Source organism: Leptodactylus fuscus, chromosome 7 (genome assembly GCF_031893055.1).
Source record: "Leptodactylus fuscus isolate aLepFus1 chromosome 7, aLepFus1.hap2, whole genome shotgun sequence".
NCBI lineage: Eukaryota > Metazoa > Chordata > Amphibia > Anura > Leptodactylidae > Leptodactylus > Leptodactylus fuscus.
In genome coordinates, this window is record NC_134271.1 from 133,612,736 (window position 1) to 133,634,453 (window position 21,718).

General features: G+C 45.8%; 1 protein-coding gene across 1 annotated transcript in view; it reads right to left on the reverse strand.

Annotated features, from left to right (window-relative positions):
- Positions 1–21,718, reverse strand: part of LOC142214523 (scavenger receptor cysteine-rich type 1 protein M130-like) — a 170,890-nt gene that overhangs the window by 43,421 nt on the left and 105,751 nt on the right. The window contains exons 11-14 of the mRNA XM_075283472.1: positions 20,433–20,750; positions 18,614–18,658; positions 1,504–1,602; positions 915–977 (exon numbers count right to left, since the gene is read on the reverse strand). Coding sequence (XP_075139573.1) covers positions 915–977; positions 1,504–1,602; positions 18,614–18,658; positions 20,433–20,750 — 525 coding nt within the window. The remainder of the gene's footprint in view (positions 1–914; positions 978–1,503; positions 1,603–18,613; positions 18,659–20,432; positions 20,751–21,718) is intronic.

Consider the following 21,718-nt stretch of genomic DNA (forward strand, 5'->3'; position numbering starts at 1 on the left):
TGAAATCGCCCGCTCTACAAATCTATAAAAATATTTTTCCTGTTCGGTAAACGCCGTAGCGGGAAAAATAGTCGAAAGTGCCAAACCGCCGTTTTTTCACTGTTTTGATTCTGATAAAAATTTGAATAAAAAGTGATCAAAGCAATAACATTTCCCGAAAATGGTAGAACTAAAAAGTACACCCGGCCCCGCAAAAAAAGACGCCCTATGCATCCCTGTACACTTACATATAAAAAAGTTACGGCCGTCGGAATATAGCGACTTTTAGAAAAAAAAATTTTTAACACAGTTTTGGAATTTTTTTTAGGGGTCAAAATGTAAATAAAACCATATAAATTTGGTATCCCTGGAACCGTACCGAAACACAGAATATAGGGGACATGTCATTTTGGCTGCACAGTGAACGCCGTAAAACCAAAGCCCGTAAGAAAGTCGCAGAAATGCATTTTTTCTTCAAATCCACCACATTCTGAATTTTTTTCCTGCTTCCCAGTACATTATATAGAATAATTAATGGTGGCATCATGAAGAAAAATTTGTCCCGCAAAAATTAAGACCTCATATGGCTCTGGGAGCGGAGAAATAAAAAAGTTATGGGGTTTAGAAGGAGGGGAGTCAAAAACGAAAAACGAAAATCAAAAAATGCCATCGGCGGGAAGGGGTTAACAAGCCTATCCTATGTCTAGATGTTGGTGAAATATTCTAGACTGTTCTGAAAACTTCTAAAGTCTACATAATTCTAGCCATGTCTAGGTCTCGGTAGAATATTCTAGATGTCTGCCTGGTTACTATATAAGCATGTCTGCTGGATACTAGCACTTATTGTAATTGCAGTTATACTGTGATAGTGGATAGCGATATACTGCTAAGAACCTTTCCATATAAAACACAATTACATGTACATTATATATTACCTTCATCAAGTATCTCAGATGGATAATATTCCAATTTCTCTTCGGAATCATTCTTATTGTCAACTATAAGACACAATTTACAAATTCTACAAATTCTATATAATATTATATATACTGTACTATAAGACTGTACTTAGTGATGTTAGATACCTCTAGTGATGTTAGATGCTTCTTATACTATAGGGATCCATTATATTTTAGGCTAAAATTCCATACAAAGTATTAATTGGCATCTTCTATGGTGAATTCTGCATATTTAGCCATGAATATTTTTTTGCAGCAGATTTATCTCCTATTTTGAATTTGAAATTCTGAAATTTCCTGCATGTCCTAATATAAGTAACGATTTTTTAATTATTCTATTTATAACTCCTTGTAAGTCTATGGAGAACAGATAAATCTATAGGAATGTATAATAGTTATAATAGGAATCTGTATATCACACAGTGAGTCCTCACTATATATCACCCCAACAAGTAATAATAATTCTAGATAAACATCCAGTGTTACATTTACTCAGTAACATACAGTAGGAGCCTGGATTTTATCTTATAGATATTACTACATAGAATAATTACAATTTACTTACCAGATCTCTGGGACAAGCTCTGTCTCTTTACCATAATTCTAAATTCCACATCTTCATAGATCGGATCATGGGAAGAAGCTGAAGTGACGTTTCTGAGGACTGAGCAAAGAATTTATATGAAGAAATCTGCAGATCTCCATAAATAATGAAACATCTCACATCAGACACAATGTCCTCCAATATTCCAATTCATCTTTATGCAGTTCTAGCAGTACCCGCGACTTCGTCCGCAGAACCCTGACCCCCTGCGTGACCCACCTGTAGCGCCGCGGAAGCGTTCTTTTCCTCATTTGCCTTGTGTCCACAGCGGCTCCCTTTTCCTCATCTCCCCCCTGGCGCCCGCCAACCCCCTTTTTTCCTACCCACTCCCTCATGTGCTCACTTCTTTATCCTACTCTGTGCCCCTTTTCCCCCCTAGCCCCGTGTCCCCTTCCCCCCCCAACCCCCCTTCCCCCGTGTTACCTACCCCGTGCCCCCTTTTTCCCCACCACCCCATGTCCCCTTCCTTGTCTTACCTACCCAGTGACCCCTTCCCCCCCGTCCAGACCCTGTGTCACCTTTCCCCCCACCAACCTGTGCCCACGGCCTCACCAAACCCCGGGCTCCCCGTGCACCGATGTTACAGGGGTGCCTATGAGGGCCCCCCTCCTGCGGCAAGCCATGTGCCCCCATTCCATCTGTCCCTGTCCCCATCCCCCTTCCAGGGGCCTCCGGGTTTATGTGCCCAGGCCTCCCCATTCCCGCGTCCCCCACTGGACAGGCAACCTCCTCACTCCCAACACCCCACCCCTCCCCCTTCTCAAAGTCCCCTAACTTGCCTGTCGTCACAACCCTTCTCCTGTGGCCGAATGACACTGTAGATAGCCCTGAGCAGACATTGGCGACATCCCCGACGGACATGCAGAGTCCAGAGGCTGCAGCCGCCATGGGACAGCAGGCCGAACCGGTGTTCCAGACCACGGCAGAGCACTGCGGTCCTGTGGTAAGCCCACACAGGTGGGGCTGCGTACGCACTTCTCGCTGCCCCAGAGTACGGGCGCTGGTTCAGGACGCTCTGGACCTCTGAGAGCCGCCATGTTCTTGTGGACGTCGGCCAGCTGATAGCTTCGCCCACATAGAGAAGCGGCACCCATCCAGGTGAGCTGCTGATGGGGCTGGGATGACGTCATCCCAGGTCCTACAGCGCCCCAGGTCCTGCAGCAAATTCAAAAGTGAAAAGCACCGGTCACGGCAGTGAATTGCGGTGGTGTACGGGAGTTCCATGTAGCCTATCGTTCAATCCGGGACCCAAGGTATGTATGTGCGCAATTTCAGCCAAATCCGTTTGCCCGTCTAGGTGTCATTGCATCCCCTTTCCAACCTTTCCCCCCCCCCCGACCCCTTTGCACCCACCCGTGTAACCCCGGCCTTGACCTCCTCCCCTGCCTGGTGTTAGGAGCTAGGCCCGAGAGGGCAATAGGGAGTTTGTGGCTTGCTATGCTAAAAAGTGTGTGGGATTGCAAAGCTGGTGGTATGAGTTGTTGATTTGTGGAGGTCCTGGCAAAAATGTATGTCTGCGATTGTGATGAAAAGTAGCCTATCGTTCAATTCTGCCTAGGAACTATGTTTGTTGAAAATTTGAGCCAAATCGGTTGAGCGGTTTTTGCGTGATTGAGAAACAAACATCCAAACATCTAAACATCAAAACACACAAACATCCAAACACACATACTTTCACATTTATAATATTAGTAGGATATGAGAAGGATTTATTTTATATACTGTACTATAAATGAACTAATGCTCAGACATCCACAGTGTATACTGCTAGGTGAATACATACAGTAGATCAGACAAAATATTAGTCTAAAGAGAAGAACACATCAAGAAACATGACAAAAAGATGTCGCTTCACCCTATCCAGAGGATATATGTCAGAATCTTAGTGAATAATATTGTATTTATATAATAATATATTAACTGACATGTAACATATTGAGCACATAAGGTCAAAATCACGGCCGCAAAATAACGCGGCATATACGATCCAGGCTCCCATTGAAATCAATGGGAGCGTTTACGGCGCTCAAAGTCTCACACATGGTATACGTGCCACATCACGCGGCACGTTATTCCGTGTGAACTCCCCCTAAGGTGGATTAAACTCCTTAGTACCAGTAACCATCACTATCAAGAATTCACTGTAGGGATGAGGTAGAGGGCCCTGGACAAGAGATTGCACCGGGGACACAAGACTTTAGTTACCCCACTGGTTGCTGTATTAATTATGATCATTTATTCCTGCTGCATTCAGAGAATGACAGGGCTAGACTGAGATGATGAAACCTCAACTGGCCTGTATTTTTATGGTGGCGCTGTGGTTCTTACTATTGCCACATATGCAGCACATGCCAGGCTGAAACAGGTGCAATATGCATAACTAGGCCACAAGAATAAAGGGCCAGGCAAGACTTCGGCATTTCAACCTGGCCCTGCCACACTTAGAAAGCAGCAGGAAGATAGAGGGGGTGCAGTCTGGTGGGCAGGACATACCCTCAGTGCTCCAGACTTCTTATTCCCATAATAATATTTCTAAATGTATCTCTGCAACAGAGCCCAGATTAGGAAATGAGAGCAGCCACTGCATTTAGGTCACCCTAATCTATGTACCACTGCTTTTGTTCTTATGTGCTTATCCCTGGTGACAGACTCCCTTTAAAACCAATAAAATGACTTTTTTCTAATCTGCTTTATTTTCTGATTTTAGATTTGGTATTCCATTATCTGTATATTATCATTGGGCTGCCACCTTGCCTGAGCTTCTCCTCTGCTCTGGTAACAGCATTTAGTGATCTGCTTTACAGCAGTCTCATGGTCATTGGCAGCCATAGACTGGAGCCAACTTATTGAGGTCTATGGAAGATTTCTCTAGACATTGTCTGTGAAGGGTGGGGGAGGAGATAAGATGTGACATCATCTATTGCCATCTATATGATCATTATTATTATTATACTCACCTTTTTTATACCACTTGGATTGTCTTATCAAGTATATTATTATAATGACTGCAATACCAAGAAGGAGGAAGGAGATAATGGAGACTGTAAGAAACACATCGGAAGTAGCGGCAGTAGGTTGCAGTGATGTAAGTCGCGCTATAACAATATAGGAATAAAGTATTAATATCTATCCATTATATACAGCAGTGCATAAACTAAAATTCATGTGAAACAACATATCAGCATATTATGTGTATTATTCTAGATCAGATGAATCATATCTACAGCACATACCTGTGGATACTGATATGTCCTCCCTTAAGAGAACCCAGAGAATAATAAATATGCAAGGGTGTTCACCTGAACATACAATTTTTGTAAAACTTGTGACAAATCTGGTTTGTTATAGACAGTTTGCTCATCCCTAATGCTAAATATACTGTTGTAGTCTGTGACAACTCAGTGAGGGACAGTTTAATTGCAGTTTTTTACAAAGGCTATTGTTATTATTTTGACATTAGGTTGAACTGATTTCAAGAAATATTGGAATTCTTAACGTAATTGGAGTGTCTCTGCTTCTTTAAGGTTGCCATGACATGCCATGAGCTTTTGTGTTCTATACTTCAATAACTAGGCCAATTTGTAGCTGAAGAGGCCTATATAAGACCACACCTTTCTGATATAGGTGCCGACTAATTTAGTTTGCTTCCTTGTTTGGCTCACCATCTTGTCTGTGAATATCTGTTTGATAACTGAATTCTGTCTGACTCCCTGGATTGCCGTTTTGCCTCCTGGTTATGCATTGACATTCCCAGTTGGATTTTTGACCCTTGGCATGTTACCCGCATATTGCGTTTGTCTCCTGTTTTTACTTATTACATCCTCCCCTGGTTTTTTGACCCTGCTGATACAGCCTCTTTTGTCTCTATGCTACTTTGTGTTTGTTTTTGCAGCAGTGCATTTATTATTAATACATTTATCTGTTTGGTGACAATTCAGATTCCCAGATTCAGCACAAGTCCATCTCTCCTTGCGTTGAGCTTTGGTTACGGTGTCTGGGGATGTGTCTTGGTTCACAGAGATGTGCTAGTTTTAGATTGGTGTCTCTACTGCTCGCAGTCATCAGCCAATTTACTAATCATAACATGGAGATCAGGTAAGTATACACAGCTCTGTAATTTTAGTAGTTTTAGTATAAAATAGCCCAGTATCATGCTCTCTGATATCAAGCATTTGTCTTATCTTGTATGAATCAAGTATTAAATCTCTATAAATTATAGTTTAACATAATTTATTAATTAAGATCATAGTCTATGCTTTATACGTATATGTCATTATAACTAGAGAAGAGCGAACAGTAAAATGTCTGAGGTTCGATATTCGTTTCGCGTAGCCCCTCAATATGCGACTACTCGAATCGAATATCGAACCCTATTATAGTCTATGGGGGGAAAATGCTCGTTTCAGGGGTAGGCAATAGAGATGAGCGAACACTAAAATGTTCGAGGTTCGAAATTCGATTCGAACAGCCGCTCAATGTTCGTGTGTTCGAACGGGTTTCGAACCCCATTATAGTCTATGGGGAACAGATACTCGTTAAGGGGGAAACCCAAATCCGTGTCTGGAGGGTCACCAAGTCCACTATGACACCCCAGGAAATGATGCCAACACCTCTGGAATGACACTGGGACAGCAGGGGAAGCATGTCTGGGGGCATCTAACACACCAAAGACCCTCTATTACCCCAACATCACTGCCTAACAACTACACACTTTCCACATTCAAAAAAACCTCTATCAAAGTGGGAAAATACCTGGAAACCTTCTTTACTCCCCAAATGGATGGACACAAACCCCAATTTAAGCTCAACAAACAGTAACAACCACCCCTTTAAATCACGTTCCCCATGACAACCACAAATGGAATAGGCAATGGGAATTCCAAAAGCCCTCACCCTTAACTGTCATTTTGAGTGTGTGTGTGTGTGTGTGTGTGTGTGTGTGATGTGGTAAGACCTTCCAAAATTCACTTTTCTAGCCCTTAACATGAGCCCTTCCAAACAAAGTTACATGACCTTAAGCTGAGCTACCAGCAGAGATTGAGGCCCTTGGCATGAGTAGAGCCTTGCACCAGCAGTGTTTTTGGCACTTAGGGTGAGTTGAGCCTTGTACCAGCGTGTGTCCCTTAACATCAGGCGGGCCCTAAGTTCTGCGCTTTGCACAAAAGTTCCACATTAACTAGGCTGAATGGTACAAAGATTAGTAGGCCCGAGAACCAGGAACAGGTCTTGCAATGGCTGTCGGATAACGCTTAAAGCACATTGTCCACCAGCCAGGCAGCCTCTACCTCCTCTTACCCAACAGTCTTGTCCTCCTTCCACCCAAAATTCCCAATCTTCCCAGAACAATAACCCCAACTGTCCCTGCTCCCCAGAGCTGTTCTCCCTTCCTTTGACTGTACCGCAACCTGCCCCTCCATTTCGCGATTCCACGGACCTAACAGACGAGTATCTGTGTCCAGATGCTCAAACACTAGAGTCTCCTCCATTCCATCTCCGGTCGATTTGGTGGCGGATGACCAGCAACCCACCCTCATCGACGACGATGAGACGCAGTTGCTGTCAGGGCAGCCAGTTGACATGCGCATTGTGCAGGAGGAGGAGGCGAGACAGGAGTTGGAAGAGGAGGTGGTGGACGACGAGGACACCGACCCCACCTGGACAAGGCAGATGTCAAGCTGGGAAAGTAGTGTGGATGTTGAGGCAGGTGCAGCACCAAAAAGGGTAGCTAGAGGCAGAGACATGTCCAGAGGCAGAGGTCAGCTGCTTTGCCGAAGCCAGGCCAGACCCGGAATGTCCGAAGATGTTCCCTTTTGTACCCAGCCCAGAAAAACTCCCCCATCGAGGGCACGTTTCTTGAAGGTGTAGAGTTTTTTCAAGGAATGCGCCGAGGACAGATATAGTGTCGTCTACACAATTTGCCTCTCGAAATCGAGTAGGGGCCCTGAGAAGAGCAACCTGTCCACCACTTCAATGCACCGTCATTTGGAATCCAAGCAATGGAATCAGTGGCAGGCAGCAACGGCAGGACAAACGTCGCCCACCGTTCATGCCACTGCCTCTGCTCACAGTGCTGGCGATGCACTCCAGAGGACGAGCCAGGACATCACTTCATCTGCCTCCGCCACTTTGTTGACTTCTCCCTCATCCTCCCCTGTTTCTGTCTTATCTCCTTCTCCTGCACCATCAAAGGCACCATCAGGCGCTTCTTTACAACAACCCACCATCTCTCAGACATTGGAGCGCCGGCAGAAATACACCGCTAACCACCCACCCACGCAAGCCTAGAACGCCAACATCGCTAAACTGCTGGCCCAGGAGAGGTTGGCGTTCCGGCTTGTTGAAACTCCCGCCTTCCCGGACCTGATGGCAACTGTGGCACCTCACTATGCCGTCCCTAGCCGTCTCAACTTCTCCCGGTGTGGCGTCCCCGCCTTGCACCAGCACGTGTCACTCAACATCAGGTGGGCCCTTAGTTCCGCGCTTTGCTGCAAGGTCCACTTGACCACCGACACTTGGACAAGCGCCTGTGGTCAGGGATGCTGCAGTGCTTATCTTTAATGACAGGCAGGGTGAATGTGGTGGAGTCTGTTCCCCGGGTGCAAACTGGGGTGGCCTATCTCCTCTCCCAGGCCAAAATTCATGGCAGGAGTAGACTGAAACCCTACGACGCTGCAACCTCCACCACAGCTACTAGCAGCAAACGCTAAAACACTGGTGTGGGGAGACGTCAGCAGGCGGTGCTGAAGCTCATCAGCTTGGGGGACAGACAGCACAGTGCCTCCGAGGTCAGGGATGCCATCCTGGCTGAGATGGCATTTTTTTTTCCCTGCTACACCTGGGGCCTGGCATTTTTACGCCTGTGATAATGGCTGGAACCTGGTAGCGGCTCTGGAGCTTGCCAGCCTCCAACACGTTCCATGTTTGGCCCACGTCTAACCTAGTGGTGCAAAGTTTTTTAAAAACATACCCAAATGTACTGAAGCTACTGTTGAAAATGCGGCGCTTGTGCGCCCACTTTTGCAAGTGCACAGGAGTCGCTGCTAGCCTAAAAACACTCTAGCAAGGCCTACATCTGTCCAAACACAGGCTGTTGTCCGTCATTCACACACGCTGAAACCCTACAATACCATATCTTGAGCAGAGTGTGTGAGCTGCACAGACCTTTGATGGAGTTCCATCTACAAAACCCAAGGGTTCCTCAAAGTCAGCAACCAAAGTTTCTGCACCATGAGTTTCCAGGGGTGGCAGAGTTATGGCTAGGGGAAGAGGCATGGATAGGGATGATGTCTAGGGGCAAAAGCAGTGTGGATGTGGAGGCAAGCTAAGCAGGAAAAACTGGGGGTACAAGCTAAGGCATGGACTGGGGTGATGTCTAGGGGCAAAAGCAGTGTGGATGTGGAGGCAAGCTAAGCAGGAAAAACTGGGGGTACAAGCTAAGGCATGGACTGGGGTGATGTCTAGGGGCAAAAGCAGTGTGGATGTGGAGGCAAGCAAAGCAGAGAAAATGGTGGCTAGAGGCAAAGGGATGTCCATAGGCAGCAAGGGCAAAGATGCAAAACTCTCCCGTTTCAAGAATTTTCCTGACTTGTTTCCCCACAAAACATTCCTGGGAGGAGGGCTGAAACACCACCCTCCTCCTCCTCCGCTGTTAGATTGACCCCAGCTACGAGCTGAAAACGCTGCAACACTGGTGTGGGGAGACGTCAGCAGGCTGGGCTGAAGCTCATCAGCTTGGGAGACGGACAGCACATTGCCTCTGAGGTCAGGGATGCCATCCTGGATGAGATGGCAATTTGTTTATCCCCGCTGCCCCTGGGGCCAGGTTTTTTAGCTTGTTGGAGGGCTCTGGAGCTTGCCAGCCTCCAACACGTTCCATGCCTGGCCCACATGTTCAATGTAGTGGTGCAATGATTTTTAAAAACATACCCCAAATTAGCTGAGCTAAGGGTGAAAGTGCGGCACTTGGACACCCACTTTCCCAAGTCTACAGTACCTGGAGCTAGCCGCAATACACTCCAGCAAGGCCTACATCTGCCTGAAGCACCTACTGTTGTGCGAGGTCACCACACGCTCTAACCCTAGATACCGTATGTTCAGCAGGGTGTGTGAGCAGCAGAGACCTTTGATGGAGTACCAGCTACAAAACCCAAGGGTTCCTCAGAGTCAGCTCCCTCACTTTCTGCACCATGAGTTTCCATGGGTGGCAGACTTATGGCTAGAGGCACAGGCATGGATAGGGGTGATGTGTAGGGGCAAAAGCAGTGTAGATGTGGAGGCAAGCTAAGCAGCAAAAACTGGGGGTACAAGCAGCCGGTGACATCATCACTGACAAGCACAGCTGTCTGTCAGCTGACAGGCTGACTTTCACCAAAATGAACAGACAATGGATAGACTCATCATATACATGTCAGTTACATGACAAATTTAGTGCAATTTGCAAGTCCAAGATGGTTTGGAGATCTGCGGAGAGGAATCTCACCACCTCTTGCGGGTGCCATCATTTGGAAGGCAAGCCCTGGGCTCAGTGGGTGAGAGCAAGCGCAGGATAATCGTCGTTTGGCCTGGCGGCCACTGCCTCTTCCACTGTTGACAGGGCTGGCGCTGCAGTCCAGACCAGGAGCCAGGACACCTCCACATCTGCCTCTGACACTTTGGGGAGTTCACCCTTATCCTCACCTTTTCCTGCCATTTCTCCTTTTGCCGTGCCATCATGCGCCTCTTCCCAGCAACTCCCCATCTCCCAAGCCTTTCATTTCATGCTAAAGTACAGCGCAACCCACCCACATGCCCAAGGCTTCAACGGCCTCATCTCAAGAAATCTGGCCCAGGAGATGTTGGAATCCCGGCTGGGGGACACTCTGCCCTTTTTGGGCAGAGTGTCTACTGCGCCACCGCACTGTGCCGTCCACACCAGCACTTTCCCCCAAACATGAGGCGGTCCCTAAATTCAGCGCTTAGCCCTAAAGTTCCATGTGACCAGTTACGAATGGACAAGTGCATGCGGACAGGGACGCTACCTTTCAATTTGGGCACAGTGGTTGAATGTAGTTGAGGCGTGGACCGGGTCGCAAAATGTGGTGGCCTGACTTGTCTCCCCACACAACATTCCTGGGAGGAGGGCTGAAACACCACCCTCCTCCGCTGTTAAATTGACCCCAGCTACGAGCTGGAAACGCTGCAACACTGGTGTGGGGAGACGTCAGCGGGCCGTGCTGAAGCTCATCAGCTTGGGGGCCAGACAGCACACTGCCTACAAAGTGAGTCATGCCATCCTCGATGAGACGGCAATGTGGTTTTTGCCACTGCAACTGGGCCCAGGCATGTTGTCATGTGTGATAATGGCCGTAACCTGGGATTGGCTCTGTAGCTTGGCAGCCTGCAACATATTCCATGCCTGGACCACGTTTTTAACTCATTGCTGCTAATCTTTTGAAAAAGGTACCCCAATGTTCCTGAGCTACTGGTGAAAGTGTGGCGCTTGTGCGGATAGTTTTTAAAGTCTATAGTTGCCGCTGCTAGCCTCTATGCACTCCTACAACGCCTGTACCTGCTGGAACAACGGCTGTTGTGCGACGTCTCCACACTGCTGGCACTAAACATATCATGTGTTGAGCAGAGTGTGTGAGCAGCACAGACCTTTGATGTAGTTCCAACTCCAAAACCCTCGGGTTCGTCAAAGTCAACTCCCTCAGTTGCTCAACCATGAGTGGCCATGGGTGGCAGACTTATGTGAAATCCCATCCCATCCATTGCACTGGACACGAAACATTAGCATGCGCTCAGCACAACTTCGGATATGGCAGATGCGTTAAGCAGGGTGCAGGGTACAACACAGACCAGGCCCGAGCACCAGGAACAGGTGTTAGAAATACTGCAGCATCTGCCATTTCCTTCCAATTTTGGGGTTTTGGACCCGCCACCGACTTGTCTGGACCTAAGTGGGGATCATGAGACACAGTTGCCATCAAGGCAAGCTGTGGTCATGTGCGGTTTGCAGTAAGGGGGCAGTGCGCAATTGGAAGAGGAGTTGGTGGATGACGAGGCCACCGACCCCACATGGACAGGGGTGATGTCTAGGCAGTGTAGATGTAGAGGGAAGCTAAATCAACAAAAAACCTGGGTAGAAGCAAAGGCATAAACTGGGGTGATGTTTAGGGGTGAAAGCAGAGTAGATGTGGAGGGAAGCTAAGCAGCAAAAACAGTGGGTAGAAGCAAAGGCATGCAAAACTCTACCCTGTTGGAAGACTTATTCCTAGGTCTGGAACACGTTAATGGCCCCCCTGGACAAATTACTGCCACTCAGGGGCCTAGTGTCACCAGGACGGACAAGTATAGGCGCATGTTGTGGGAATACCTGGCCGACACCAGCTAAACTTATTTTCTCATATTTTTTTCTGAACTGCACATCTCTTGCCTGCTTCCTTTGGGATCTTAGAAATGGTGGTCCACTTCCACAGATGGTAACTTCAATAGACAGTGTAACGGGAGTAGCTGAGGGATCGCTGTCTTAACCACTTTTTGGCACAAAATTAACTTCCAAAGCCAAATATGGTGCAAGTATATGATGCAAGGACACCTACACACCTATCTCTGACACATTGGGGAGTTCACCCTCATGCGCCCTTTTGGCCTGCACCATCATGCGCCTCTTCCCAGCCACTCCACATTTCCCAAGCTTTTCATTGCAGGCAGAAGTACAATACAACCCACCCCCATGCCCAAGCCTGTAACAGCCTCATCGATAAACTGCTGGCCCTGGAGATGTTGGTGTTTGTTTATGCTTCTGGAGACCCAGGCCTTCCGTCAGCAGATGGCAGCTGGGGCACCTCCCTATGCTGGGCCTAGCCGTTACTACTTCTCTTGGTGTGCTGTCTCTGCCTTGCGCCTGCATGTGTCCCATAACATCAGTCGGGCCCAGAGCTCTGCGCTTTGCTGCAAGGTCCACTTGACCACTGACACATGGACAAGCGCCTGTGGTCAGGGATGCTGCAGTGCTTATCTTTAATGACAGGCAGGGTGAATGTGGTGGAGTCTGTTCCCCGGGTGCAAACTGGGGTGGCCTATCTCCTCTCCCAGGCCAAAATTCATGGCAGGAGTAGACTGAAACCCTACGAAGCTGCAACCTCCACCCCAGCTACTAGCGGAAAACACTGTAACACTGGCATGGGGAGATGTCAGCAGGCCGTGCTGAAACTGATCAGCTTGGGGGACAGACAGCACAGTGCCTCCGAGGTCAGGGATGCCATCCTGGCTGAGATGGCATTTTTTTTTCCCTGCTACACCTGGGGCCTGGCATTTTTGCGCCTGTGATAATGGCTGGAACCTGGTAGCAGATCTGGAGCTTGCCAGACTCAAACACGGTCCACGCATGGCCCACGTTTTCCAACTTGTTGGTGCCATGTTTCTTTGAAACCTACATTATTGTGCCTGATATACAGGTCAAAGTGGGGCCATTTTCGTAAGTGAGAACTAGCCTCTGCTAGGCAGAAAACATTCAGAGCACACTCCTCTCATCTTCGCACCGTTGGCTGGCGGAGGAAGACGAGGGGGTTGGAGTGGCATCTGATGTCCCTATCCCACACGAGGCTAGAGGGTGCACTTCAGTGCATCCCATTGCTTCACCACAAATGGTGTGAAGGGGAGTGGAAAATGGAGGAAATGGAGAGTGACCCTTACAGTTGGGGCCAGCAAAGGCATGCCAAGTAACACACTGGCACACATGGCTGACTTCATCTTGGGTTGCTTTTCAACACATATTTCACATCATGAAGAACAAATAATACTGGATTTTTTCAAGCCTCGAACCCCGGTCTAGGTCTAATGTCTGTTCCTTTCTTATATTAGGGGAGAGGGAAAAAAAATTACTTCAGTGATACGTTTAGCGTACATAGACTGACTATTAATGTGTATCCCACTTAGTGTTGTTAGGGTTACACACCGTCACAACCTGGCTAAAGCTTCTATAGCTGTTAATAAAGTCAACATAACTTTACGGTATCCAAAAAGACAGCTGGTACCGACAGAGAGCAAGACAAATGTCAACCAAAGCTGTGAGCTCTGAACACCCACAGTGACTTTGGCGTCATCATCATTATAAGGGAGCGGGTGGTAATAAATAACTTGGCAGTGCCTAAAACCCAAAAAGCTTATACAACTATATTTACATTAAGATACACAAATGAAACTTTTCAGTAGCATGTCATGAGACAAGCTGATAAGCTCTTCCTTTGTGCAGTGCTATTTGAAAGTTAAACGCTGCCTTTATTTTAATTCTGGAGAAGGTGCAGACATTAGATTTAGAACATGTTGTCTTCATTGTCCAAATCCTCTATATAGGTAACGTGTTTTTCGGGCCGAGCTGTCTGGGAACGAGCTGGTGCAGCACTGACAACCTGGGTGAATATGGCAAGAGCCTGAGATGTAGGGTGAATGAATCCCCAAATTATTTGTGGAATTCCCAGTGAGACAATGGCACTGTATACCAGTAGCAAAAATTGTGGGTGCACGTAACCCCCATATATTCTTTGAATTCCCAGTCAGACAATGGCACTGTATACCAGTAGTAAAAATTGTGGGTGCACATAACCCCAATATATTCTTTGAATTCCCAGTGAGACAATGGCACTGTATAGCAGTAGCAAAAATTGTGGGTGCACATAACCCCCATATATTCTTTGAATTCCCAGTCAGACAATGGCACTGTATACCAGTAGTAAAAATTGTGGGTGCACATAACCCCCATATATTCTTTGAATTCCCAGTCAGACAATGGCACTGTATACCAGTAGTAAAAATTGTGGGTGCACGTAACCCCAATATATTCTTTGAATTCCCAGTCAGACAATGGCACTGTATACCAGTATTAAAAATTGTGGGTGCACATAACCCCCATATATTCTTTGAATTCCCAGTCAGAAAATGGCACTATATACCAGTAGTAAAAATTGTGGGTGCACATAACCCCAATATATTCTTTGAATTCCCAGTCAGACAATGGCACTGTATAGCAGTAGCAAAAATTGTGGGTGCACGTAACCCCCATATATTCTTTGAATTCCCAGTCAGACAATGGCACTGTATACCAGTAGTAAAAATTGTGGGTGCACATAACCCCCATATATTCTTTGAATTCCCAGTCAGACAATGGCACTGTATACCAGTAGTAAAAATTGTGGGTGCACGTAACCCCAATATATTCTTTGAATTCCCAGTCAGACAATGGCACTGTATACCAGTATTAAAAATTGTGGGTGCACATAACCCCCATATATTCTTTGAATTCCCAGTCAGACAATGGCACTATATACCAGTAGTAAAAATTGTGGGTGCACATAACCCCCATATATTCTTTGAATTCCCAGTCAGACAATGGCACTGTATACCAGTATTAAAAATAGTGGGTGCACATAACCCCAATATATTCTTTGAATTCCCAGTCAGACAATGGCACTGTATAGCAGTAGCAAAAATTGTGGGTGCACGTAACCCCCATATATTCTTTGAATTCCCAGTCAGACAATGGCACTGTATACCAGTATTAAAAATTGTGGGTGCACATAACCCCCATATATTCTTTGAATTCCCAGTCAGACAATGGCACTATATACCAGTAGTAAAAATTGTGGGTGCACATAACCCCCATATATTCTTTGAATTCCCAGTCAGACAATGGCACTGTATACCAGTAGTAAAAATTGTGGGTGCACATAACCCCCATATATTCTTTGAATTCCCAGTCAGACAATGGCACTGTATACCAGTATTAAAAATAGTGGGTGCACATAACCCCAATATATTCGTTGAATTCCCAGTGAGACAATGGCACTGTATAGCAGTAGCAAAAATTGTGGGTGCACGTAACCCCCATATATTCTTTGAATTCCCAGTCAGACAATGGCACTATATACCAGTAGTAAAAATTGTGGGTGCACATAACCCCCATATATTCTTTGAATTCCCAGTGAGACAATGGAACTGTATAGCAGTAGCAAAAATTGTGGGTGCATGTAACCCCCATATATTCTTTGAATTCCCAGTCAGACAATGGCACTGTATACCAGTAGTAAAAATTGTGGGTGCACATAACCCCAATATATTCTTTGAATTCCCAGTGAGACAATGGCACTGTATAGCAGTAGCAAAAATTGTGGGTGCACATAACCCCCATATATTCTTTGAATTCCCAGTCAGACAATGGCACTGTATACCAGTAGTAAAAATTGTGGGTGCACGTAACCCCCATATATTCTTTGAATTCCCAGTCAGACAATGGCACTGTATACCAGTAGTAAAAATTGTGGGTGCACGTCACCCCAATATATTCTTTGAATTCCCAGTCAGACAATGGCACTGTATACCAGTAGTAAAAATTGTGGGTGCACGTAACCCCAATATATTCTTTGAATTCCCAGTCAGACAATGGCACTGTATACCAGTATTAAAAATTGTGGGTGCACATAACCCCCATATATTCTTTGAATTCCCAGTCAGACAATGGCACTATATACCAGTAGTAAGAATTGTGGGTGCACATAACCCCAATATATTCTTTGAATTCCCAGTGAGACAATGGCACTGTATAGCAGTAGCAAAAATTGTGGGTGCACGTAACCCCCATATATTCTTTGAATTCCCAGTCAGACAATGGCACTATATACCAGTAGTAAAAATTGTGGGTGCACATAACCCCAATATATTCTTTGAATTCCCAGTGAGACAATGGCACTGTATAGCAGTAGCAAAAATTGTGGGTGCACGTAACCCCCATATATTCTTTGAATTCCCAGTCAGACAATGGCACTGTATACCAGTAGTAAAAATTGTGGGTGCACGTAACCCCAATATATTCTTTGAATTCCCAGTCAGAGAATGGCACTATATACCAGTAGTAAAAATTGTGGGTGCACATAACCCCCATATATTCTTTGAATTCCCAGTGAGACAATGGAACTGTATAGCAGTAGCAAAAATTGTGGGTGCACGTAACCCCCATATATTCTTTGAATTCCCAGTCAGACAATGGCACTATATACCAGTAGTAAAAATTGTGGGTGCACATAACCCCAATATATTCTTTGAATTCCCAGTGAGACAATGGCACTGTATAGCAGTAGCAAAAATTGTGGATGCACGTAACCCCCATATATTCTTTGAATTCCCAGTCAGACAATGGCACTGTATACCAGTAGTAAAAATTGTGGGTGCACATAACCCCAATATATTCTTTGAATTCCCAGTGAGACAATGGCACTGTATAGCAGTAGCAAAAATTGTGGGTGCACGTCACCCCAATATATTCTTTGAATTCCCAGTCAGACAATGGCACTATATACCAGTAGCAAAAATAGTGGGTGTATATAGCCCCAATTCTATTGCTAGGGGACTTGCAGGGTATTTCTGGGGTGAAGGTGGGGGGGCACACCGTTGGAACGGGTATCGGGGGTATATATCGGGTATACGGGAATACACTGACAGTGTATTCCATTCAGGATCCTGGGAAAGCTGGGTTGCGGCGATTGAGCCCGTCAGTGCCACGTTACACTGACAAGCTTCTCCCTGGAATTGAAGTTATATGTAAGCCCAATATATTCTTTGAATTCCCAGTGAGACAATGGCACCATATGGCAGTAGCAAAAATAGTGGGTGTATATAGCCCCAATCCTATTGCTAGGGGACTTGCAGGGTATTTCTGGGGTGAAGGTGGGGGGGCACACCGTTGGAACGGGTATCGGGGGTATATATCGGGTATACGGGAATACACTGACAGTGTATTCCATTCAGGATCCTGGGAAAGCTGGGTTGCGGCGATTGAGCCCGTCAGTGCCATGTTACACTGACAAGCTTCTCCCTGGAATTGAAGTTATATGTAAGCCCAATATATTCTTTGAATTCCCAGTGAGACAATGGCACCATATGGCAGTAGCAAAAATAGTGGGTGTATATAGCCCCAATCCTATTGCTAGGGGACTTGCAGGGTATTTCTGGGGTGAAGGTGGGGGGGCACACCGTTGGAACGGGTATCGGGGGTATATATCGGGTATACGGGAATACACTGACAGTGTATTCCATTCAGGATCCTGGGAAAGCTGGGTTGCGGCGATTGAGCCCGTCAGTGCCACGTTACACTGACAAGCTTCTCCCTGGAATTTAGCTCTTACAAGAGCTGTTGTGGTTGTCTTCTCCTTCCTATCTAGCCTGTCCCTGCCTACCCAGAATCTAACCCCTAGCTAACTGGACGGAAACCTCCGTCCCTGGTGAATTGCAAGCTCAGAATGACGCGAAGCTGGGCGTCGCTGCTCTTTTAAATTAGAGGTCACATGTTTTCGGCAGCCAATGGGTTTTGCCTACTTTTTTCAACGTCACCGGTGTCGTAGTTCCTGTCCCACCTACCCTGCGCTGTTATTGGAGCAAAAAAGGCGCCAGGGAAGGTGGGAGGGGAATCGAGTAATGGCGCACTTTACCACGCGGTGTTCGATTCGATTCGAACATGCCGAACAGCCTAGTATCCGATCGAACATGAGTTCGATAGAACACTGTTCGCTCATCTCTAGTAGGCAACGTTCAATCAAATTATACTTACCAAGTCCACGAGTGAGGGTTGGGCTGGATCCTCCGAGCAGTCTTCTCCTTGCAGCGTCCCCCGGCTCTTCATTCACTCTGCCAAGCATCGGGCCTGGGCAGAGCCGACTGCGCATGTTCGCACTACAAGCGGACATGCGCAGTCGGCTCTGCCCAGGCCTGATACCTGGCAGAGTGAATGAAGAGCCGGAAGATGCCGCAGGGAAGCTGCACGGAGAAGACTTCTAAAGGTAGGAGAAGAACCAGCGTTGATTGGCCGACTGTATAGCATTCGGCCAATCAATGCTGGTTCTGCATCGAACTTTTCCATTCGAACAGCGAGTGGTACTCGATCGAGTACGAGTATTTAGAATACCGTAGTATTCGATCGAATACCTACTTGATCGAGTACTACTCGCTCATCTCTATTTATAACCAGTCAGTCATTTCTATAATGTTTCTGTGTCACTTGTTGTTGTATCTTAGTCAATGCCTCATCCTAATAATCTCTTACCTGGTATTATGGTCAACACAGTAGGAGTAAAATTGTCCTTAAGACCTATAAATGACAAAAACAGAAACCAATATAAGAATAAAACTAAATGCATTACATTTCAGTCAATTATTCAGTCAATTTGTTTATAAATAAGTCAGATACTATTTTTGGATATTAACCTCTTCCCATTGGAGATATGTTTTCTTTTTTCGATTTTTGTTTTTGACTCCCCACCTACCAAGCCCATACATTTTTTTTTATTTTTCCTATCAAAGACCCATATTAGGGCTTAATATTTGCAAGACAAATTGTTTGTCTTAATGGTAGAGGAGAGGCCATAGGAAAATGGCCGACGGACATGCACAGTTGGACATTTTCCAATGGCCTCTCCCCTTCGGCCCACAGGTGTCGCTTGAGAATTTTCAAGCAGCACTGTGAACGCACCCAGTGCTGTGAGAAAACTCATTTGATAAGGAAGAAATTCCTCAGGCTGCATAGAGTATAATACAGCTCCTGCTTGATCGCCATATTTAAATACCCAACATCCGCCATACTATTATGTTGGATGTCGGGAAGAGGTTAATCATTCTTAATGTAGCATTAGACCAAACAATATGTAACAACAGAGCAAACTATTTATAGTACCATACATAAGACTGGTCAGGTGTAGATGAAATGCTGCAATGTAAGAATATCTCAGAACTAGAAGGGTTAATAGTAGAGATGAGCAAGTAGTATTCGAACGAGTAGGTATTCGATCGAATACTACGGTATTTGAAATACTCGTACTCGATCGAATACTACTCGCTATTTGAATGGAAAAATTTGATGCAGAACCAGCATTGATTGGCCGAATGCTATACAGTCGGCCAATCAACGCTGGTTCTTCTCCTACCTTTAGAAGTCTTCTCCGCGCAGCTTCCCCGCGGTGTCTTTCGGCTCTGTATTCACTCTACCAGGCATCGGGCCTGGGCAGAGCCGACTGCGCATGCCCGCGCTACAAGAAAATGGCCGCTTTGACTGTAGTGGCCATTTTCTTGTAGTGCGGACATGCGCAGTCAGCTCTGCCCAGGCCCAATGCCTGGCAGAGTGAATTTAGAGCCGGAAGACGCCGCAGGGACGCTGCACTGAGAAGACTTCTCGGAGAATCCAGCCCGACCCTCACTCGTGGACTTGGTAAGTTCTATTTGATCGAATGTTGCCTATCCCTGAAACGAGCATTTTTCCCCATAGACTATAATAGGGTTCGATATTCGATTTGAATAGCCGAATATTGCGGGGCTACTCGAAACGAATATCGAATATCGAACATTTTACTGTTCGCTCATCTCTAGTTAATAGTTTATTTTGGTATATTAACAACATGGAGAAAATGAAAAAAGAAAACTATAGATCAAGTTACAGCTGTCATTGGCTGGTTTTAGTTATGTGGTCTGGGTGGTTACTTTCGAACATTGCAGGTCATCGACCTAGTTTCAGTGGCCAAGAGTAATCTCCCAGACCACATGATGTAAACCAGTATATGATGGATTTTCATTAAGTGGATTACGTTAAGTGGATTACACAAGTGATTGACTGGTTTCTACAGGTTACCCTCATTATTGAGTAAATGTCAGTAATGGTGAGTGTCTAGTTGGAATTTTTTTTTTTTTTTTTTTAAATGTGGTATAATGTCAATATCCAAAAACTATAATAAATATATTTTCAAGGCAAACATGACATTAAAATATTTGAACAACTCTGGCCCAAAACAAAGTTTGGGAGATTTGTTTACATATTAGTTACATTATATAATTATATTAGTTACATAATCATAAGAAGATACAAGAGTCCATACCACCACATATAACTCCGGCATCTTCCTTATGGCGACAGTCACTTTGATTCCAGCGTTGAGACCTACAATCCTGCAGAGCTCGCTCATATCCTTTACATTGCACCTCACTCAGCCATATAGGACCAGATCCATCTCCAAACATGGCGGCCTCTGTAGTAGCATTCATAGCTGAGCCACATTCTATCTGTCTACAGACGACTTCTGCATCCTTGATATCCCAAGCATCATCACACACTGTTCCCCACTGTCCCTGGTAAAACACTTCCACTCGGCCTGAGCAGATGTTTTCTCCTCCGTTGAGACGAATCCTGTCCTTATCTAGTATTATGGGGGGGGAGAAAATGAGAGAGATGTTATAGAGGTGACCCTGCTTTATATAGAAGGAGTCACTTCACCATTGTATTCAGTAAAGATCTAAAGCAGGGGTGTCCAATACGTCGATCGCGATCTACCGGTCGGTCGCAAAGGACGTATGGGTCGATCGCGGGATGCAGCCAGGGATCCCCGGTGTCTGCTTGTTCACAGTGCAGGCTGAGGGTCGACTATCAGCCTGCGCCGTGAACAAGCACTCCAGACACTTGCAGGCCAGGCAGCAGCAGCTTCGGGGGATGACGCACTCCCCGCTCTTAGGGATGGAGGGAGCCGGGGTGCTGCTTCTTCACAGCGCAGGCTGAGAGTCATCTCCGGACACTGGCAGGCAGGGCTGTCGCAGCCCCGCCCACATGCCCAACGCCGCCCACAGACACGTCCCGCCATGCCCACAGGCCCTCCCCACCCACAAGAAGTGAGTAGTAGATCTTTTGCCTTTGTCAGTTTATAAAGTAGCTCACATGCTGAAAAAGTGTGAGCACTCGTGATCTAAAGTAAACGTCTCTGGTCATGTTTTACCACTTGTCCTACAATTAAAAAAAAAAGTCCAGGATAGACCTGACCTGCTTATTGTTGTTGTCATTCACCAACATTGATTACTTTTGTAGCTTTCCCATAGTGGGGCAGGGTTTCCAATACTGTCTAAAGTTAAGACCGTGCAAACTTAGATAATATGAGAAAGCTACACCAGATTTATTATAGTGTCTAATAGTGACTGATAGATCTGTATGGTAATAGTGTAAGGCAATGACTGACCTATAGTAATAAATAAGGACATGTTATTGAATTATTAATTATCAAAATAAATTAATTATATCCTGATTCATTTAGGATTTCTTTAATTGAAAATATAATTTTCAAATATCCCTTTTTATGAATTAAGAAAAAAACTACTTATAAGAGCAGAAAAGAATGAC